Source organism: Arctopsyche grandis, chromosome 3, assembly GCF_051622035.1.
Source record: "Arctopsyche grandis isolate Sample6627 chromosome 3, ASM5162203v2, whole genome shotgun sequence".
Lineage (NCBI taxonomy): Eukaryota > Metazoa > Arthropoda > Insecta > Trichoptera > Hydropsychidae > Arctopsyche > Arctopsyche grandis.
The window spans coordinates 22,083,875-22,106,232 of record NC_135357.1 but is presented as its reverse complement, the minus strand read 5'-3'; the positions used below and the strand labels follow the sequence as shown (position 1 = coordinate 22,106,232).

Here is a 22,358-nt window from a genome sequence, read left to right as displayed (position 1 = left end):
AAATGAAAGAAATATTGTTAATATAAATAAATAAGAAACGCCAAATTATTAAAATCACAACACAAACATCTATTGTTTTAGAAAAATAGATGAAACGGTATGCAAACCTGTTGTAAGAGTTGGATGAAGAGGTGGCGGCAACGCTGGTCCAGCTACTAGCCTCACCCTGAGTGGTAGCGCTCTTTTCAAAAGAGCAGACAATCTCTGTAGGCCGTTATCCAAATTTACTCCATCCCGGTCTTCTTCTGATGCATCCATGTTTATTGGATAAAATTCTCCTTTAGTTGTCAACGGCACATATAATTCCTAAAAAATATATATTTTTTATTAAAAATAATGATGACTTATTTTTGAAACATTAACAATTGGTTCATGAACCTTTGTTATACACTTATTGACAAAATTACTAAACTCGGCTACAAAATTTGAATGTATGAACATCAGCTCTTCTATATGGGCTGCAGGGCTGCAAATCTCCCAATATAATACATATGCATGCTATTTTTGTCTGCATTTGATAACTTGTATGGTTAACGAGCTAGTTACAAACCGATTAATCTATGCAGCCCTCCCTCTATGAATTCTCACGAGCCGCCACTGATGTACATACATATGCATAGTAAAATAATACATGCACATAAAAACATATTTAACAGTTTAGTATAATTATCCAATTGACATATTAATTACAAATTGTTTGATTTAAATATTTATTATTTGATAAATATTCATATTCATATCACAATGTTGGCATTGTACCAAATATGGTAACGATTGATGTTCTTATTATCGACACTAGACAGTTATTAGTTTAGAATCATGGTAATGGCAGTCACTACCGTTGAAAATAATTCAAATAAATAAAACGGGCATTGAGCAAAAAAAACCACATACAAATTCGCTTTATCAACACATTAAATAATGTACATATTTAAATCGATGCGTTTCAGATGTAATATTGCGATAAGTATATTTTCCGGCCAAGCCTTACATACATACTTTAACATTATTATTTGAATGACTTTGCATTATCAAGGCCTAAGTTCGATATGAAAAATTAAAATAAAATACACATAAATTACCAAATAATTTATACAAGAGCCAATATTACCCTAAGCGGCCTATCTATATAGACGTGCAAATATTTATATTACTCATTTCACAACGCAAAACCCCTCGACATTAATAAATATGTTATATGTTTATAACTTAAGAGGGCTACACCAGCGCCTTGTCTATTCAAACGTATTACACTTCTCCTTTCCTCAATTATGGCACTAGAGAATTTATTTTTTAATATGCTAAGGATATCCACCATAGGCATGTTTCTGTGTTTTTATTTTTTTTTGATTAGATATTTTTTATATGAGCTAGGAGCCGCCAAACATCTATAAAATCGCCTCTTTTTTACACCCACGACAAGAGTCCAGAGTGCTTATTTAACGGTTGATTTTTAAAAAAATACGAGCACACAAACATAGAAAATTTCTTTCTCATACCGATGATGATTTTTTTTTTAATTGGTCCAGTTTCGGAGGAGAAAACTGGAGAATACGAAACCTCGATTTTGTCGATTTAAAATAGGTATTACCTGGTCGAAGCGCAACTGTCGCATTCACTCAATATATATATATATATATATATATATATATATATATATATATATATATATATATATATATATATATATATATATATATATATATATATATATATATATATATATTGGTATATATTGTCGCATTCACTCAATATATATATCGAAGAAAGGAACGGCAACAAAACTAAGGTATACAACCCTCTTAAAGGCTTAAAATCTAAATGGAATTCTATAAAGCTTATAGGTATTTAAAGAATAAATTGTATTTGAAAGTAAATTTTGTACACCCATCAATACGAAACAGGATAAAGTCAAACGACATGTAAACATTAAACACCCACGTCCTTGCATTTTTACTCTTGTACAGATAAGTCCCCGTTGTGGGGTAACGTGTGGGAACCGAGACCAACAACAATGTGTCCTTTTATCGGTACTTTGAGATCCGAACTAAGGACATTCTCGTAACTTACAAAAGGAATCCAAATTAGTATTCGGAACGCAAAGCGCCAAAACAATGGAGTCGTCGACGAGTAATGCTTCTCAATGCTAAATATGTGCTACCATAATTGGGGAAGGATTTCGCATGAAATGTCCACTAAGCATCTACGAATGTTGGTATGTGTTTCATAATAATCAAATCGTAAGTTTCGTCCCTTGAGCCTTGCTCTGTGTTACATTGCCTACTACATATGAATGTGTAACCTTCGTTGTTGAACTTAGAAGCAGACTTTCTCCTCGATTTTCGTTTCTTTCGACGGATATGACTACCGTTTCACAAATCAAACAAATAGTATCCAATAATAATTGTTAACATTGCGACACATTCTCGGCCTTTGAATCAGTTCCCGAGATATTGCGCCAGAGTCGTAACCCGTCAACGAAACGCAACAAAGCACGAATGTGCGCAATAGTTTCAACATTTTCGATATGCAAACAGAAGTTAAACGCTCTAAGACGAAAGCCATCCCTAAATTTTAGTGGAAAAGAATTATTTATACCTACAATACTCGAATTGCGAAGCACTCTAACTTGGTTGCAAGTTGAATATCGAATGTCTGACTTATCTCAAGCATTGCCAATCCTTATTCAATTCATCAGAAGGTAACAACCGGATAATCAATAGGCCAAATACGGCCAAGTCACCTACATATATGCACGAATAACAATGTGCAAACCCAAGTTTTTGCAATCACCTTGACACTACTAGGTTTGAGCAAAATGTAATTGTTTACTGCTTAAATATAATTTGAATACATATTTTAAATGGTTCATAGGTCAATGCAAGACTGAATTTAATTCAACTTTAGTTCGTATACAAAACAGTTGCCTTGTTTAGCGTAATGAGATTTTATGTTTAACTCTTTGAACTCGAATGCCGCCATACTGGCGGCATTGACGTTTGCCGTATTAAGGTATGTTCATACCTATCCAGCACGACCCGTATCCTGCAGGTGTCATGCAAGTGCGGATAGTATTCTTTGGTACATTATATGGACGTATTCATACTCCATTCGCGCATGCGCATTTACGCATTCATGCGCGTCCATATAGAATGTACCAAAGAATACTATCCGCAATTGCATGACACCTGCAGGATACGGGTCGTGCTGGATAGGTATAAACAGACCTTTACTCGAATGCCGCCACTGCGGTGGCATTCGAGTATATTACATTAGTGTCATTTATACTTTTATTGGTTACTCTAAATCTTTGAATTTCCATTATATATTGATAACAAAGATAATTTTAGCATGAATGCATAATAAGTTAATATCATAAGTAGACACCGGATAGTCACAGTGCTATCCATTGTTCCATTGTTGTAAATCCTTTGTAAAAAAGGTTCGGCAAACCTTTAACAATGCATTTACAACCTTTGAACAATACGCGGCACCTTCTGGGTCCGGTGACTAATCATAAGCCATTTGCCATCAATGCACAGTGTTACAGGCATTGGGTTATTTGTTTTGTGTTTCGAACGCTCTACTGGCAAGAAATCGTCATTATTTTTTCTAGAAGAAACATAAATTTTCGAATTATGGGTGTTCTTTGCAAATATTTTCTACATTGTTCAATTATTTAAAAAAAAAAATAATAAATAATTTTTATAGCAATTCTATTCTATTAAACATTTGTACGTGTTTTTGTCGGTAAAATTAAAAATATATGTTTTTAAAATATAAATTATAAAAATATTAAAAAAAAAAAACAAAATTACTGAAAACTGCTTCGAGTTTACGGTATTAACACCTAAAAAATCTTCGAGTGCAAAGGGTTAATACTATCCTGACCGTGACTTGTATTTAAATTCAATTCCATCTATACAGTGTTTTTATCTCTAGAAAAGGAGGCGATTCCACAATCTTACCGTCATGTTTGGATCTACAAGTTGAGCATATCGTTGCGGAGGTGAGGATGGAGACGCTGGAGATGATGGAGTGCCGCCTCTGATTCCTCGACCCCTCGGAGCCTCTTCGAAGACACCGGCCAATCTCAATGGTGTTCCACCGCGAGCGCTGCCCTTCACATAAGACCATTTTTCTCCATCTGAAAACAGCAAACATCTCGGTGTTAGTTCGGAATGGGTACCAGTCAGTTTCGCAATATGAAATTCGGCACCAATTAAACATTCGATCGACGATCGGCGATGACAATGGGAAAGAATAGCGTGCCAACTGCATGAAACGACCGATCAAAAGTGAAAGCATGACACCGGTAATTATTCTCGGTGTTGTCTCGTCAATCCGACTTTGCTGTTCTCATCATCCAAAGAACCGACCCCTTTCCGTTTCGCTCGAAGAGCAATTATTGTTATTCCGTTTGAGGAGCGTTCCGATCGTGCCATGAATCGACATCGATATCTGATCGGCGAAGACGACAAGAGGTAAGCAGATCTTTCGGAGTAAGCAGATGCCCGTTATGCACGATCGAGCAGCCTGCATCTTCCTGCTCGGATGCTTCGGTCAAACGTTTCAGCAAATTGCGATTACATGGAAGAGAACACCCGCTTATACAATTCGTTAAACTTCTCATTTCGTAAATACCCTTTCAAAACGCTGCAATTTAATATTCTTGTAAATAATACAACTACGACGATACCCCACTTTGATACGGTTCAGAGTTCAAATCCTAGTAAAAGTAAATAAAATACGTATTGTAAATTAAACTTGAATAGCCTTGAATTATAGGCAATACATCCAAAATAAAATTTTCGTCTCCTTTTGCTAAAAGAATTTAAACAGTTTCGGGTCTACGTGACGAGCCAGAATGTTAAATTACAGAAAACACAAATATCGGAGATAAAAAAAGGGTAATACATTAATTAATGAATTAATGTGCGCGCGCAGAATACGGGAGGAAAAGCCTGTTCCTCTTGTTCCTGTTGTATCCTGCTCGCGCAAATTAAGTGAGTATGTACCGTTTACCATGCACCCTTTTTTTTGATCTTTCGACTTAAGATCTTTCGATTTTCGATCTTTGCCTTCCGATATTTGTGTTTTCTGTAATTTAACATTCTGGCTCGTCACGGAGACCGACAAAAGTTATGCAACTCCATAGTTATTTATTATCAAAACGCTCATCTCTTAATTTTCAACATTGTTCACTTATTGCATTGCGCCGAAGACTATATTAGTACATAAATAATAGCGAAAGTGCAATAATATATTTCAAATAAAAAATTAAGCTAAAATGGAATATCTCTTTAATTCAAGATATGTATTAAATCGTATAAAATACAACATATTTTAATGTGTCAGTTATAATTTAAGTCTTTTGGTATGAAGACATACTTTTTTAATATAACAATTATTAAGAATCGTCAATAGGTTTTTGAGCTCTTTTTCATATTGTGCTGTACATTAACATTAGAATAATATAAAACTATAATTACTAACCAAAAAAAAAATTGTAAAATAGCAAATGATCAGTAGATCAATAGCTATTAAAATAAGATGTATTGTGAACGTAATTTAGTAATAATAAAAAGCATTTTAAAATCTAAAAATCAAAGTTATCACAATATAGTTAGTATATTGCCAGTAAAATGGGTAATGGTGGAATGAACGCGAACAAACCATATGTAAGTTACATATGTACATATGTATGTACATAAGCACATATGTAGCTCCAGTACGTGAAATCTATAATATTTTTATAACTTCGACTCGTTAAGTTATTGCAATTACAATTCGGAGTAAATTATATAATCACAAATATCAATTGTTAATTAGAAATAAAATTTTAATGTTATATATCGTTTTGATTCGTTACAATTTCCATTTCTGTCCTGTCATGTGAAATAAACAATCACATGTTGACTGTAAATGACATTGCGAAGTCTCTGTCTTCTAAACAATGAATTATGCCGAAAGTAAATAATACCCGTCCAATCAAAATAATTTATAACACCTCTGCATCCTTGCGCGAAAATTTAACACAAGCCCATGATAAAGTTTGAACACGAAATTTGCAAAAAAATTAAAGCTGAACGTAATATTAGGCGCAATTAATTCAACGCCGATTAATAAAATAAAAATGACGTCAAAATCACCATATTTTAAATAAGGAACTGCAGCTGGCAATTTTGCAATGTGTCGAACAACTCGGAGACCACAATGGCCATAACGGGTCAACGACAACGTAAAAGCTTTTCCAATTATAGTTTCGCACTGGAACTTGCATTTTATTGCGGATATTTTATTTGATTATCTTGATAGGTTGGCACTTGTAAAATAGAGACCTTCTATAAATGACGTTTGTTGCCCATAATAATACTGAAAATGAACTAGCCGTAGCAGAAAAATGTCATTTCACTTCCTAGATGGGTGCGGAATTCCAGAAATGACACTACGTACATACATACATATATGTATATTGTACCTAGTACGTAAATTCATATAATGAATATAAAATACCTTTGTGTCAACATTTGGCACAGTTGAATGGGTTATTTTCATTAAAATACATATATTTTATGAGCCTCATATACGTACATATGTACGTTAAGATCTGTATCTGTTTATATGAGATAGTGTGAAAACTGTAACTGTAACTACATACAATGTAACCTGTGAAGTTAGCTAGGGGCGGCGCGAAGGCGCATCTAATAGCCAGCTGTCATCGAGTAGATCTGACAGTCGATTTTGATGATTTCATTAATGATTGAATTCCTCGTGCGTTATTTATTTATTTTATTTAAGAATACTTAAGAAAGGCGGCATAGCCGATGGACCCAAGGGGTTTGTTAATACATAAAGTTATACAAAATTAAAAATATCAAATAAGATAAAAAAAAAAACAAAGAAAACCAAAAATAAATATAAATAACTCAAAATATAATAAAAAAAATAAAATAAACAATCAAGAAAAGAAGAGGACATACAAAATACTGACAAAAAGGAAGAACGACAAAAACACTTTTGTAGGGAATCATCAAGCTTATTTTTAAAATGGTTACTTGCAAGCTTATTTTAAAAGTTACTAATTCTTTGTATAGACTACAGCAACATTTAGCCACTCTATTCGAAAAGAAGGATTTTCTAATTATTTAGAAATAAATATCTTTTTGGAGTCTGAGAGTATGACCTCTCAGATCAGTGTTATTGTTAACCGTACCGAGGTTTATCTTAGGACAATATTGTAATGGCTATTTATAATTTTATACAACAAGAAGGATTTTCTAGTTATTTAGAAATAAATACCTTTTTTGAGTCTGAGAGTATGACCTCTCAGATCAGTGTTATTGTTAACCGTAACGAGGTTTCTCTTAGGACAATATTGCAATGGCTATTTATAATTTTATACACTTCAATTAGATCACCTATCATTCTTCTCGCCTCCAGCATGGAAAGATTCATTCTTTTCAATCTCATATCATATGAAAGTGATTCAAATTCGGAAGGCGGAGAAATTATATGTTTATGTTATATCGAAGACATTTGCTTACTTTAATTTGAGCTAGCCCCCATACGTCGGTAAAATAGCAAAGCGATCGGAAGAGTAGAAGCAGTTCAAAATCAGCTCACAAATATTGCGCCATGTACATACATACACACAGTTATTGAAATGAATAAAAAGCTGGTAAAAAATGTACTTGCCTGGATCTCTTTGCAGGAGGTACGCTGGCAGGGCAGCAGCCGGTAAGAAGCAAGGCACCCTCGCCCTGACCAGCTCGGCCAGGGTGCTGAAGGTCTTGGCACTGGTGCAGCCGCTTCCGCCCACGACGGCAAACCAACCTGGAACAGACGACGGCCATAAATTAAATTCTGAGAAAATCCCTCAAAAGCAGGTTTAACCGGAGTCAACGATAACTGGCGAGGAAAGTGAAACCACGGTGACGCATACATACTTTAAAAATTCGAAGGTTACCAGCATTTCAAAATTCACCCCCTAATTAAATCACTCTCACCGTCTGATATCACACCAGCATGATGCATTCAGACGTGACTGCCCAACCCGAATACATATGCGTAATAAATAACAGTGAAATAAGTAAATGTTTAACTTTAAGCCTGTGAGTTGTGAAGGGGTGGTAGAAAGACGTGTTTGGATAAATAGCTCTCATCGCTTCAATCTGACACATGATTCCGATGTATTTTTTAATGAGTTCGTTAATGATTAAACTCCTCCATGTCGGTAGGATATCAAAGCGACCTGAAGAGTGGAAGTGGTTCAAAATCAGATTACAACTTTTGACGGGCAGGAAAGTCACTGAACTAGCAGAGTGAAGCTAATAAAAAGTTTCTAAAAATACAACCTGAATTCTAATTTAAAGTACCGAATTCAAAAATTCGAAGAATTGTTCGTATATTATGCTCACAATACATGTTCGGTCTTTTTTAATAGCCACTGATCTTGATGGTATTTATATGTATAATATGTAGGAAAACATCTCAGAAAACCGCATAAGAGGTTTGACTGTATATGAAACTTTTCACTTTTTCCTTTTTTAATATTATTTTTCACATATGTACATACATACATACATAACAGAATGGCTCGGTGGTTGCGTTTATGTTTAGTCCCGAGAGGTTAACAGGTTCGATCTCGTGCTAATCTTTAATGCTGCTAGTCAGACTTGGATATTTGTGACTCCACGTCGATCGTTTCCTCTCAGAGTTTGCCAATGTATCTGATTACATTGTTAAAACGGTCCCACCATCAAATTGGCAAAAACCATTCTACCCACTATGTCACCAATATCTGAATTTGATTTATGAACAATATTATGTACAAGTCTAAATCCATATACATATGTCTCTATAGATTAATTCAGTATTTAATTAATAGTTAATTTCGTGTTGTTCAGCATCTCAAAATTCAGCGATTTATGTAATAAAAAATGCTGCAATGTTTGTAATTGGCTAGGAAGGCACATTGGGGTTTACCTGTTAGGCCTTCCTGGTATATGTATATCTATGTAAAATAAATCCAAAATTTTTACATTTTTAAACATGTTGATTAAGATTATATTTCACTATCGACTAGCGAGCACAATTGAAATTTCTATCGGGGGCCAAACCTCACAAGTTGGCAAAGTTTCCATACGATCGGAAGAGTTTAGGAAGATACGTCTTGCAATTGCATTTGGTGAAACTAATAATGAGAGCCTATAATGCAAATTTTACAAGATATAGTGTGAAAAAGATTAAGTTATAGGCGTTTAAACAATTAAAATCTGACAAAGCGAGAGGGCGGCAGACAGGCAGATAAATACGGCAACTTACCATTAGGCGTCAAGATGGTCAAAATTGTAGCATTTTTAAACGTGTCTATTACGATTATTTTTCACGATCGAACTATCAGAAAAGATTTAAATTTCCATCGTTGACCAAACCGCCCAAATTGGCAAAGTTTCAAAACGATCGGAAGTTTGTAGGGAAAAATACTGAATCGTTAGCGAAGTGAAGTATAGAATAGGCTTGTAATAATAAAAGCCTTGTACAAAAAGGTGACAGCCGATCTGGATTTAATAACCATCCAGATACTACCGACAGCGATAAACGCACTCGTAATCATCGAGAAAATCGAATAAAATTTTCAATTCCGGCCGGGATTTGAACCCATAACCTAATAGGTTATGGGTTCAAACCCCATAAACAATCTGACGCATTCCACCAGAGAGGACGACCTCACCAGCGTCCGAGTTCGAGACATCAAAAGTAAAACTACCACCCACCACAGTCGCTATTCCAGCGCAGAAAAATCATCGACTCTGGATTATAAATTGACATGGAGCAATCGGCACCGTTGCATCGGAGGTTCAGCTCGAGGTTTGGTTCGAATTCGGCACGTTCGGGATCAGATGACCGTTTATCGATTGAGCGATCACCGCAAACGGCGTGACAGTGCAGATCCCGCGGGTGTTTCTCTCTGTTTCTTCAGGTTTCGCGGGCGGGCCGGTCCTCAGGGGGGGCTGCGGGCCCGCATTCGAGGCCCCTGACCCCCTGAGAGTCATCGAACCCGGTCGCCCGCCAAACGGCCTGCCCGCTCGCTCGTTCTCTCTCCCTCGACAGGCTCTATGTACGAGCATAGTGTGTGTATACAGTATCTGGTATATACCCTTCGCTCGCTTTGCACTGCTGCGTGTATGTGCTGTGCTAGGTGGTCATAATTCACGAACACCGCACCGCACCGGCTAATTCCGAAACGCGGATCGGCCTTCTTGCGCAACATCTGGCCCACGAAGACGGGTCCAGCTTCTTTTGTTCCGGCGATTTGATTTGCCTATCGATACGGAGATGAGACGAAGCACTGTTGGACGAAGCAGCTGCCTTTCCGTAGATTTTATGTGGAAAAAAACAATTGGAAATGACTAGTGGCCGGATCCACATCACGTCGTTTATTGTTCAATTGTTGTAAATGCTTTGTTAAAGGTTCGCCGAACCTTTTTTCTAGCTTTATAAATAGAGCCAAACCGCCCCGATTCCTGGAAAAAGCAAAGTCTGTATCCGTAGTCTACTTATGACTAGAGGTAGGATCGGAAGCTTGCCGTTCATTGTTAATTGTTCCCGGTGCTTTGTTCATTTTTATGACGAACCTTTTTATTTTTGCACTCTAGCTTTGTAAATAGACCCAAAACGCCCTGATTCCTGGAAAAAGCACGCTTCCGGTCCTACCCCTACGTATGACTAGACTTCGACTACTCACCGGGGCAGTAAATAACAATAGGCCGTTCCATCGGTGTTCAAATGAAGATAGCAAAAAAGCTTATAAGAAATTAACAATAGTGCCCCGATCCCTAGCCTAAGTTTAGTTATTTATTTTTTACATATATACCAGGAAGGGCTTACAGGTGACCCCGATGTGCCTTCCTGGCCAATTACCAACATTGCAGCATTATTTTTATTATACAAATCGCTGAATTACGAGACCAAATTCTAATAATTCCCTGAAAAATACAAAGCAATTGCCCAGTTCGGCCTCTGAAGTGACCAGTTTTTCATTTATGCCCTAATTACCATCCGACCCGTCGTTATGTCTTCGGCGTTGGCTGGATGCTTTTCAAATAACAATAGACCGCTCTATTAGTGTGCAAAGCTGGAAAGTAAAAAATCATGGTTGACAATAGTTATTTACAATAGTGAACCATTTTTTGTATAAAAAGCATCGACCGAACGCCTATCTTTAGTTAACCAGCAAAATAGATCAATGTTTAGCATTTAATGCATTAAATTCTGTGATCACGGGTTCTATCCCGGATGCTGTTGGCCAAACCTTGGATATGTGACACCAACGTCGATCGTTTTTTATCAACGTTTGTGAATTTATCTGGTTTCAGTGCAACGGCTCCAACAAATTAGCAACTCCGTCCCAACCCTTTCGCGAAAATTTGAGTTATTCAGCATCTCTATTTTCGCTGATTAGAGAATGCTGCAAAAAAATGACCATAGATGTCCCTGTGGCTGTTATTCATTTAATCATAGATATTGGAAAAGACTTCGATAATGGTTTGATGTAGTTTATTGAAATGTAAAATTTGCACGTGGTGGTTCAGCGGAGCGTACGGAACACAAGTTGTCCGTACGCCGTCTGCTCGAACTCTGTCGACCGTCGCGTATTTCCGCTTGGGCCGACACTAATGCCAACTCGTCAATAATGCCAATCGACAATCAGTTAATAAGACTGTTTGCCACACGTCATTACAAAAGTCGGAACATAGTCCCACATAGGAAAACTGTTGAACAATACAGTTATTCTACAGAGTTACAGCATTACTGACGAGTCGTTTACAATAAATCATAGCTCTTAAAATAATTAAATAGAGGGTGAATAATGAAACCTTTGCCTCATCCAGTGTGAGGATAAAATCAATTTATTGGTTCAGTAATATTTCAACTTATAGGTATACCTCTGGTGAATGTTGTTTCTCTTTACATTAAAATTTTTGAAATCTCCTTTGAAGCTGTGAATAAGCATTACAAGATAAGTTTACTTTAAAGAAGAGAGAGTGGACTGTATATGGTTTAAAACTTAAGCATTCCTCATCTTGATGTTAACTTAGACAATACAATGTTGACACTGTTACAGTTGTCAAGACAGATCAGCTATTACCGATCAACTAAACTTGATTAGTGAGTGTAATGCTCCTAAGTTAACTTGATTTCATCAACAAGTAGCACAAACATTGCTAAATTAAAAGTAAATTGGAAAGTCATTCATTCATTCCTACAAGCAGGAAATGAAGGCGAACTATGATTATAGATGTCTCTACGTTACATCGAAATGTTCAGTATTATAATATTTACTTATTCTATGATTCACATAAATACTATAAACAGTAAGAGTTAACTTATGTTTTCATAACAAGAAACATAAGACCTGCGGATGACTCCCGGCAGGTTATAATTAAGTAGACATGAAATAATTTAAGATGCTCCATTAAGTGTGGCTTGGAGACTAACATTAACAAATCATGAATCTAATTTTAACTGTCAAATTTGAACAGTTTATTTTAAACTCGGATATAATCCTTCCGAGTGATGACATGAGACAAGTCTTATATTATAAAGACAAAATGATTAGATTAAATTCGGAGATATATACTGCCGAATGTTAAAATGAAAATAGCTTAAATTATACACACAACACAATTAAAGTGAATTACGGAGTACTACTATTAACATTGACTGATTTAAACTCATGATTACATCTAATAAGTAATATGAGTTGGGGGTAGTGTCTTCGGGTTAAACTAAGCTACCGAAGTTGACGGAATTGAAGCTGCTGTTTCTCCTCCCTCTTGCTGATCTTCCTTCCTGTCAAGTGGTCCTTGTGGTAGAATCGGCAATGGCGCCACTAGATGACTGGACCGACGAAACTCTCCGCTGGCAGTAAAGACGTCGACGACTCGAACTCTGCCATCTGGTCCGGGATACAATTTAGTGACTCGACCCAAGACCCATCGGGTTGGCAGCATGTGTTCCTCCTTTAACAGGACCATTTGACCCACACTCAGATTGTTGCTCGAGTCCTTCTTCCATTTGTGTCGTAACTGCAAAGAATGTAAATATTCCGCCGACCAACGTTTCCAAAATGCTGCTGTGGTCAATTGTATCTGAAGCAGATTGGCATGGACATTAGTGTTATATTTAACCTCCATTGGAAGAGCGAGTAAGGATCTGCCAATTAAGAAATGTCCAGGTGTGAGGGGTAAAAGGTCTAGTGGATCCGAAGACAAGGGACTAAGAGGACGGGAATTCATGCAAGCTTCTATTTGAGTCAATACCGTACAAAATGATTCGAAATTTAAGGTGGTGGCCTTTAACACCTTGTTTAAATGAATCTTCATGGATTTAACCGCTGCTTCCCACAGCCCTCCCATGTGAGGCGCCCTTGGCGGGTTAAACTTCCAACGAATCCCTTCGGAGGCTACATACCGTAGTAGCTTCTCCTCATGAGGACGTTCGTAAATTAATTTTACTAAATTAACGAGTTCACGACTTGCACCGACAAAATTAGTAGCATTGTCGGAATATATCGTATTGGGCCTGCCACGTCTGGCTACGAATCTTCTTAAACAATTTAAGAAATTTGAACTCGTTAAGTCTCCGACAAGTTCCAAGTGAACTGCCTTACTGGAAAAACACACAAAGACACAAACGTAACCCTTAATTATCTTAGAATTCTTATTGCAACCACTCTTCACAGGAAAGGGTCCTGCGAAATCTATCCCCACATGACTGAAAGGAAAATTCGCAGTGGTACGTTCAAGCGGGAGTAATCCCATTAATCTATTGTGTGACAGTGGTTTATTTCTGAAACAAATGACACATGAACGCACCACTCCTTTGACAGTATTATGTCCGGCCAATGGCCAATAGGTCTGCCGCAATAACGACAGTAAGGCTTGAGTACCCAAGTGAATATATTTCAAGTGCGCATCTCGGACAATCATGTGTGTAAGTTTATGCTTATTTGACAAGATAATGGGTGACGTTGATAGAGTTGTTCCCAGAGGAAGTCTACTTCCAACACAAATTAAATTCTCGTGGAATAGAGGGGACAATTTAGCTAATTTACTGCTACTGGGAATTGGATGTCCCTTGCTCAGCAAACGATATTCCAATGGAAATGATTCCATTTGCGATAACCTTATCAAATTATTTAAAGCATCTTTTAATTCTAAAGCGGACGGTTCGTTATTTTCTTTAACGTTTAATTGTTTATTCCTTAGTGGCCGACGAACATATGATAAAACTCGAAGGAGTCTTGGAAGATGAGAATGTTTATCTATCCAATTATTTTCCCTCACAAGGGTAGCGTTAGTGACTACCCTTCTCTCTGGAAGATCTATTGTGATCTCAGGAGGTCTTCGAGGCCATCGTGATTCGTCTAATTTCAACCAACTAGGGCCGTCCCACCATAACGAATTATGATTTAATTCTGATGGTTGAGTCCCTCGAGAAATTAAATCTGCTGGATTGTCTTTAGAGGAGACATGGTACCACTCAATGGGTTGAGATATTGATTGGATTTCGGCCACTCGATTGGCAACGAAGGTGGTCCATTTACATGACTCTCCTCTAATCCAATGCAATGCGACGGTTGAATCCGTCCAATAATATTTTTCATTAATATGAATTGTTAATTGGTCTATTGTTGACTTCATTAACTTTGATAATAACATAGCGGAGCACAGCTCTAAACGCGGAATAGTTACAAAACTGAGCGGAGCGACTCTCGAACGAGAACACACAAGATGACATTTGGAATTTCCCAATTGATCAGTACATTTTACATAAATACAAGCACCATAAGCTTTCTCGGATGCGTCACAAAATCCGTGTGCCTGTATATTAATGACATTATTTAGTATTATCAATCTAGGAATTTTATAAAGTTTCATGACTGTATTGGATAATTGACAATCTTTCCATTTTTTGAAGATTGTCTGAGGAATGAATTCATCCCAACCAATGGTTTGTTGCCAGACAGATTGCATTAATATCTTATAATTAATTAACAATGGAGATAATAGTCCTAATGGGTCGAAGATCTGACTAATTACTGATAAAAAGTTTCTTTTTGTTATATTTTCAGTCTCGACTTCGGTTTGAACCTTAAATACAAAAACGTCTTCCCGCGGTTTCCAAAATAAACCTAAAGTTTTGTGTGATTCGTTAGAGAAGTTAAAATCTGAACAATCGTCAGCTTTAACATCCGTGATTATATCGGAGTTGTTCGATGTCCATTTGCTTAAGGGCATACCGGCTGATAATAATATGGTTTCCAGTTGAACCTTTAATAATTTACCAGCTTCAATAGTATTAGTTCCCGTGAGCAAATCATCAACATAAAAATCACGTTCGATCACTTTACTAGCGATGGGATATTTGTTTCTATTCTCCTCTGCTAACTGATTTAGACATCTAGTAGCTAAAAATGGGGCTGAAGCAGTTCCGAATGTTACTGTATTAAGCTTGTAATGCTTGAATTTACTCTGGGGATCTGTTCGCCAAATGATTCGTTGTACATTTTTATTTTCCTCTGCTATTTGAATCTGTCGGTACATCTGCTTAATATCCGCAGTAATCACGTATTTATGGAGTCGAAAGTTGAGTAGTAAACTTAACAAATCTGATTGGACATTAGGTCCCACCATCAAAATATTATTTAGTGAGATATTAGACGTTGTCTTTGCGGACGCATCAAAAACTACACGATATTTAGTGGTAAGGCTAGACTCCTTAACCACGACGTGATGAGGTAAATAACAATGAACCTCATGTGCCTCCGGAGGTTCACACTCTGACATATGTCCTAAATTTATGTACTCTTCTAAAACTTTATTGTATTCCATTTTTAAATTATTATTGGCTAAAAAACGTCTTTCCAAAGTTTTGTGTCTTTTCTCCGCAATGTGCAATGAACTTCCTAATACTACCGGGGAATTTTTATATGGTAAAGCTACACAAAATCTACCGTTTTTATCTCGTGATGTGTGTGCTTGGAAATGTTCCTCACATCTTTTCTCCTCAAGAGATTGATGTTTTACCATAGGAACCTGGTCGATCATCCAAAAGTTTTGAATGTGACTGTCTAATTGACTTAAGCCTATGTGGCTCTTCCCTGGAGCATTATTTACTTCGGGATATGGACCAACTATTGTCCATCCGAATTCGGTATCCTTTAAGATAGGCATACCTTTTCCTAACTGGATGGTTCCTGCTTTCATAGCATGAACGCAAATCTCGGCGCCGAGCAATAAATCGATTGGCGTCGGTTTATTCCAAAGGGGATCTGATAACTTGATTCCCGCTGGTATTGAAATTAACTGTTGATCCAGTTTCACAGTTGGAATTTCGCCAGTAATTTCTGGTAATACCAAACACAACACTTTGGTTGAGTAATTAGTGGTTGAAGACCTTATGGTCACCTTGGTGATGTGACGAATGCTACTTTCTTGATTAGCGATACCTACAATTTTTTGAGAGATTTTCTCTAATTTGAAGTTATTCTTCTTAGCGAAAGATGTGGTAACATAGTTGACTTGTGAGCCGGAATCTAATAATGTGCGACCCTTAACGACCGTTCCATTGGACGTTATAATGTCTACTTGTACCGTCGGTAAAATTATCTCCCTTTGAGAGAAATGAGTAGAATGAGCATTAATTGACTTCCTTCCCGTATTATTGGAACTAAATGTATCGTCCTGATGCAACAAAGTGTGATGGTTTTGTTTGCACCTTAAGCAATTATAGTTAGACTTGCAATTTGTTATCTTATGCGATGAATTTAAACATTTAAAACACATGTTATTAGATTTAACGAATTCATTTCTTTCCATACTGGATTTTGCTTTGAATTTATCACATTTGCCTATGAAATGATTATTTCGACAGAATGCGCATGCGTTTACCTTACTTGATGGGTTTTTGTTCGCGACATGGGTTCTCATGATTCTTTGACGACTATGAGGGAATTCCTTCACCGTAGTTACAGATGCAGTAGATTGTAATACATTACATCTATTCTGCAAGAATGTCTCTAAACTTTCATATGGTGGCATTTCTCTGCTAACCAGCGATATTTCCCAGTCTCTTACTATATTAAAAGGTAATTTCCTTAGAACTAAACATGTTACCCATGGATCTAAAATTTCTCTCGCGTAACCCAACGATTCAATGTTTTTAATACACACTGTTACCTGATTCAATAGATTTCTCAATTCGATATGTGATTCTCTTGTGATTAATTTTAAGTCACAAAGTGAATTAATCCTAGTTTTGAGATTAAGTCTTGGTAAATTATATTGCTTGTCTAAAATACTCCAAGCTATTTCGTAATTGTCTGAGCTAATATCTAAACCTGATACAGCTGCCAAAGCGGGACCGATTAAGGATTGATGCAAATATTGCAATTTCGTGACATTCGAATATTCCGTTTTGTTTCCTATTATATTCTTAAAAGCTTGTTGAAACGATTGCCATTCAGATGGATCTCCCTGAAATGTGGGAATGGTTAACGTCGGTAACTTATCCCTAGCAAATTTAATTGTTGCTTGCTCTACCTTTAGTTTACTATCTTGAAAGGATTGGCAATCTAATGCTGCTTTAAGATTTTTAACTGTTATTGTAATTGCATCGTACTCTTCGTCTATTTTGGCCGCTTTCGGTATGTCTGTAAGGTTATCTAAATATTCGTAATGGAGTTTTCGGACATAATCGTATGCTTCTTTAATGGTTTGATACTGTCCTTCATCTAATTCGGAGGATTTATCTATTTTTCCTTTTAGTCTTTGTACCGCGCCTGAATACCTTAATTCTATTGACGTCATTATGACTTCTACTTTATTTTCCTTCGCTAATATTTCTATCGATTGAGTCTGACTTCGAGTCTGATGTATTCTAGAGCTTGACCTGTCTCTAATAGGTTCTACGTCCCTAGTTGGATTTCGACCTTTATGCGACTTGGAAGTCGAAGCTTCTATTTCCTCGTTTTCAGCACTTGACATTTGTTTCAGAAAGTTGCACTATTTCGTCTCATAAATACAGTTGTTCTCTACTATAGCTGTCAATTGAACTATTCGTAGAGATAAGGTAATAATATTCAATGATTAACCGTGAATCTTAATATTCTACTTTAACTATTATCACCAGAATCTATCCAACATATTTTGGAAGAAATTACAACCCTAAATTGGTGGGTGCTTGATTTAAACCACTTTGGGGCTACAAGTCTTGTGATTTATTTTAAATCACCACTGTTTCATCACACATTATGAAACAAAGAGATCTACCGATGTATGAATATGCCGGTATGTACTTGATTTAATCCACTTTGGGGCTACAAGTGTAATTCCACATTTATCGTGGAAGGGGGGGGGGGGGAGGGTGTTTCTACACACATTAAGAAACAAAGATCTACCGATATGAATATACCGGTATGTACTTGGTTTAAGCCACTTTGGGGCTACAAGTATAATTCCACATTTATCGTGGAAGGGGGGGGGGGGAGGGTGTTTCTACACACATTAAGAAACAAAGATCTACCGCTATGAATATACCGGTATGTACTTGGTTTAAGCCACTTTGGGGCTACAAGTATAATTCCACATTTATCGTGGAAGGGGGGGGGGGGAGGGTGTTTCTACACACATTAAGAAACAAAGATCTACCGATATGAATATACCGGTATGTACTTGATTTAATCCACTTTGGGGCTACAAGTATAATTCTCCACGTGCTTTGCTAATTTTACACTACATCTGATTTTACACTTTTAATACGAAATTCGATGCGACCGATGAAACATTCCTTCGTAGCGCGATATTATTTTATACAATCGCGTTAATTAATTGTTATACTTTAAAACATATTTTAAAACTGACCTACCCACATGATTGCCTTTTGAACAGATTGCCTGAGATTGAATACATTCACTTACTTGAATATCCTTTACGATGTTTATGTGATCGTTCCGATAATTTTGGATTACCTCTGTGTCCCATGCGTCTTTGTAGGTTATGTTTTTATTTATATATTTTCTGCGTCAATCACGCGGTCATGTACCTCTGTACATCAATCAATATATTGCTGAAATAGAAGCAAACATGTTATTAGTATTGGAAAGGTATGGATAGTAACAAAGGAACGATACCGATTTCTTAATTGACATCCATTTTTTCTCGACCACGTTTTTTCCTATTGGTTTGTCCGTTTGGTGTTGTGGCCTAGGTTACTGGTGTCCGGTTCGAAGTGACCATCATGGAAAAGACTTCGATAATGGTTTGATGTAGTTTATTGAAATGTAAAATTTGCACGTGGTGGTTCAGCGGAGCGTACGGAACACAAGTTGTCCGTACGCCGTCTGCTCGAACTCTGTCGACCGTCGCGTATTTCCGCTTGGGCCGACACTAATGCCAACTCGTCAATAATGCCAATCGACAATCAGTTAATAAGACTGTTTGCCACACGTCATTACAAAAGTCGGAACAGATATCGTGTTTAATAAATGGGTTTATATCTGCTTAAATAATTAATAAACAATTCTTTGTATGTTAGTCGAATGTTCATGATTGATTAAATAAAATAAAAAAAAAATACATAAAATGTTTAAAACTCAGAAAGACGTATTTTAAAAAATATATTCTGAAGGTTTGAAATGTATAGGAAACAAACAGTGTACTAGAGATCAATAATAGTAAACTTGATGTATTGAAGTTTACTATTATTGGCTTTTTAGTGGGAAGAAAATACACCACTTACATATATTGTACCAGTGATAATTGTAATATCACAAGATAAAAACAGTGTACACATATTAAAATGAGTATTTGTTTATCCGCTGTGCAATTCCATAGTTTTCAATTCAGAACCACCAAAATTTGGTATGCTAACTCATGCTACATATAAGAATAGTACAACTGAAGAGAATTGAAGTTGTGAATTATTTATCATAACCAAATTGGTAAGAACTCTCTTGTTTAATCGAATTATTAAACATTTAACTTCGGTTGGAAAAGCTGTTAATTTGTGATTATCATTATGTCATTTATTGATTAATGAAATTATAACAAGATAAACAAAGGTATACAAATAGAAAAGGATGGTTTAAGTTGGTTCAGTAAACTTTCCACGTCAAAAATATTCAAGATTGTTTTTGAATGATTAATATATGTATGTATATGTAGATATATAAAAAAGCCCTGCCAAAAATTTATTGCCGTTACCTAAACCACAAGTCTTAGCTTTAGTAACTGTAATGCGAATTTACCTGTATGAAATTTCAAGAGTAAATTATACATGCATATTATAAACGGTCCTTACAGATCATTGTGCATGTAAGACGTCACAATTTCGATAGAATCTCGTGAAGAGCAAGCATAAATCTTTTCAATTGATTAATAGAGCCTGGCTTTTGCACAAAATTATGATACAAGGTAACCATAGCGACCGTGAAACTTCACATTTTTCGTGCAGAGAAACTTGTTTTTCAACGTGTGTTTATTTGTTTTATATAATTCGTTATTAGCAAATCGGATACTTTCAAATTACAATAAACATTACATCAAACGAGGGGGGGGGGGGTCGCTTTTTCGGTGCATGATAGTCGGAGTAGTCTCGAATGTTTCAAAAGTATAAAGCGAACAAGAACGAGTTCATATGTTTGATTGTTGTACCTTTGCGGTTTTCAACAGGGAGTAGGCACATATGTACTACATATAGTCTGACCAGGAGGGGCAAAGCCGCAGCCGACAAATAAAGTCCAATGCAAATTTGCATTACATAAGATGGGTGATTTATGAATTTGAACTGGTGACCCCGGTGTTTGCATGTTTTAATAGCACACCACTACCGTTCGAGCTGACCAACTGGTGTGTGTCTGTATATCACGATTCATTTTGATATTTGGGTGAAAGTAGTCGAGATCACGATTACGCGCCTCAGACTGAGTGTTTTCTTTGAATACGTAATTTTTTTTAATTTGAAAATCTCTTGTATCACATACACATACATGTACAAATATGCGGGTGTCGTGATTCGAATGAGAGGAATGTCACCGTTCAATATTAATGAACACAGCTATGAACACCATTTTAAATGGTACCAAATTTGATAGCTGTAGCTTTTAACATATACATTTGGAGATACATATTTATCAAACCAATCTTTTCATATCAATATTTACTTAACGTTTTAAGTACATATACATATGTACATACATATAGTCACCGCAGTAAGAACAAATACATATTTTACAAAGATATATACCAGGAAAACCAAACAGGAAGACCCGAATGCGCCTTCCTAGACAATTAATTACAAACATTGCAGTATTTTTATTATTAAAATCGCTGTATTTCGAGAGGCTAAAGAACACGAAATTAAAAATTATTTAATTAATGAAAATCCATAGAGACATTTATGGATTTAGACTATAGGCCTAACATGTAGACCCCAATGCGCCTTCCTAGACAATTAATTACAAACATTATTGCAGCATGTTTATTACTAGTCACCGGACCCAGAAGGTGTCGCGTATTGTTCAAAGGTTGTAAATGCATTGTTAAAGGTTTGCCGAACCTTTTTTACAAAGGATTTACAACAATGGAACAATGGATAGCACTGTTACTATCCTACCTCTATTTATTACATACATCGCTGTATTTCAAGAGGCTGACTGAAGAACACGAAATAAACGATGAATTAATTAATTAATTAATCTATAGAGACATCTATGTATTTAGACTTGTACATCATTTTTTACCTATTGTACATAAATCAAATTCAGATATTTGTGACAGCGGGTAGGTTGATTTTTGCCAATTTGATGGAGGAACCGTTTCAACAATGAAATCATATAAATTGACAAACTCTGATAAGAAACGATCGACTTGCAGTCACAAATATCCAAGTCTGACCAGCAGTATTAAAGATTAGCACAGGATCGAACCCGGTAGCCTCTCTATGCCAAACATAAACGCAACCACCGAGCCATACCGCTGTAATATGTAATATATAATATATATTCGCGAGGGAAATTAATTTGTCTGGGCATTTTCGACTATTTGGCATCGTAGTATCTAGTTTAGCCGGTTAACTGGACATTAGATAGGTCTCTCGGTTAAATATAATAGTTAAAATGGAGTGAACCGGTAAAACGGTGACCGTTATATTCGAGTATTGCATCAGAATAGCCTCCATTTCGCTGACTTATGAGGTAATGAATTATTTGGCGAAATTTAACTACATATGAAAATAAGGTGCGAGAATGACATTGAAAAATGTTCAAGAACGGTACGCTAAAATACAAC

At 36.3% G+C, this 22,358-nt stretch overlaps 1 protein-coding gene and 1 long non-coding RNA gene across 2 annotated transcripts in view; one reads left to right on the top strand and one right to left on the bottom strand.

Moving 5' to 3' along the window:
* The window catches only part of LOC143909957 (uncharacterized), a 420,033-nt gene extending 406,306 nt beyond the window's left edge, over positions 1-13,727 (top strand). Inside the window, exon 2 of the long non-coding RNA XR_013260423.1 lies at positions 11,527-13,727. This is a non-coding gene — a long non-coding RNA (uncharacterized LOC143909957). The remainder of the gene's footprint in view (positions 1-11,526) is intronic.
* B4 (imaginal disc development protein B4) overlaps positions 1-22,358 on the bottom strand; it is a 56,692-nt gene that overhangs the window by 2,891 nt on the left and 31,443 nt on the right. The window contains exons 3-5 of the mRNA XM_077428278.1: positions 7,699-7,836; positions 3,969-4,147; positions 108-306 (exon numbers count right to left, since the gene is read on the bottom strand). Coding sequence (XP_077284404.1) covers positions 108-306; positions 3,969-4,147; positions 7,699-7,836 — 516 coding nt within the window. The remainder of the gene's footprint in view (positions 1-107; positions 307-3,968; positions 4,148-7,698; positions 7,837-22,358) is intronic.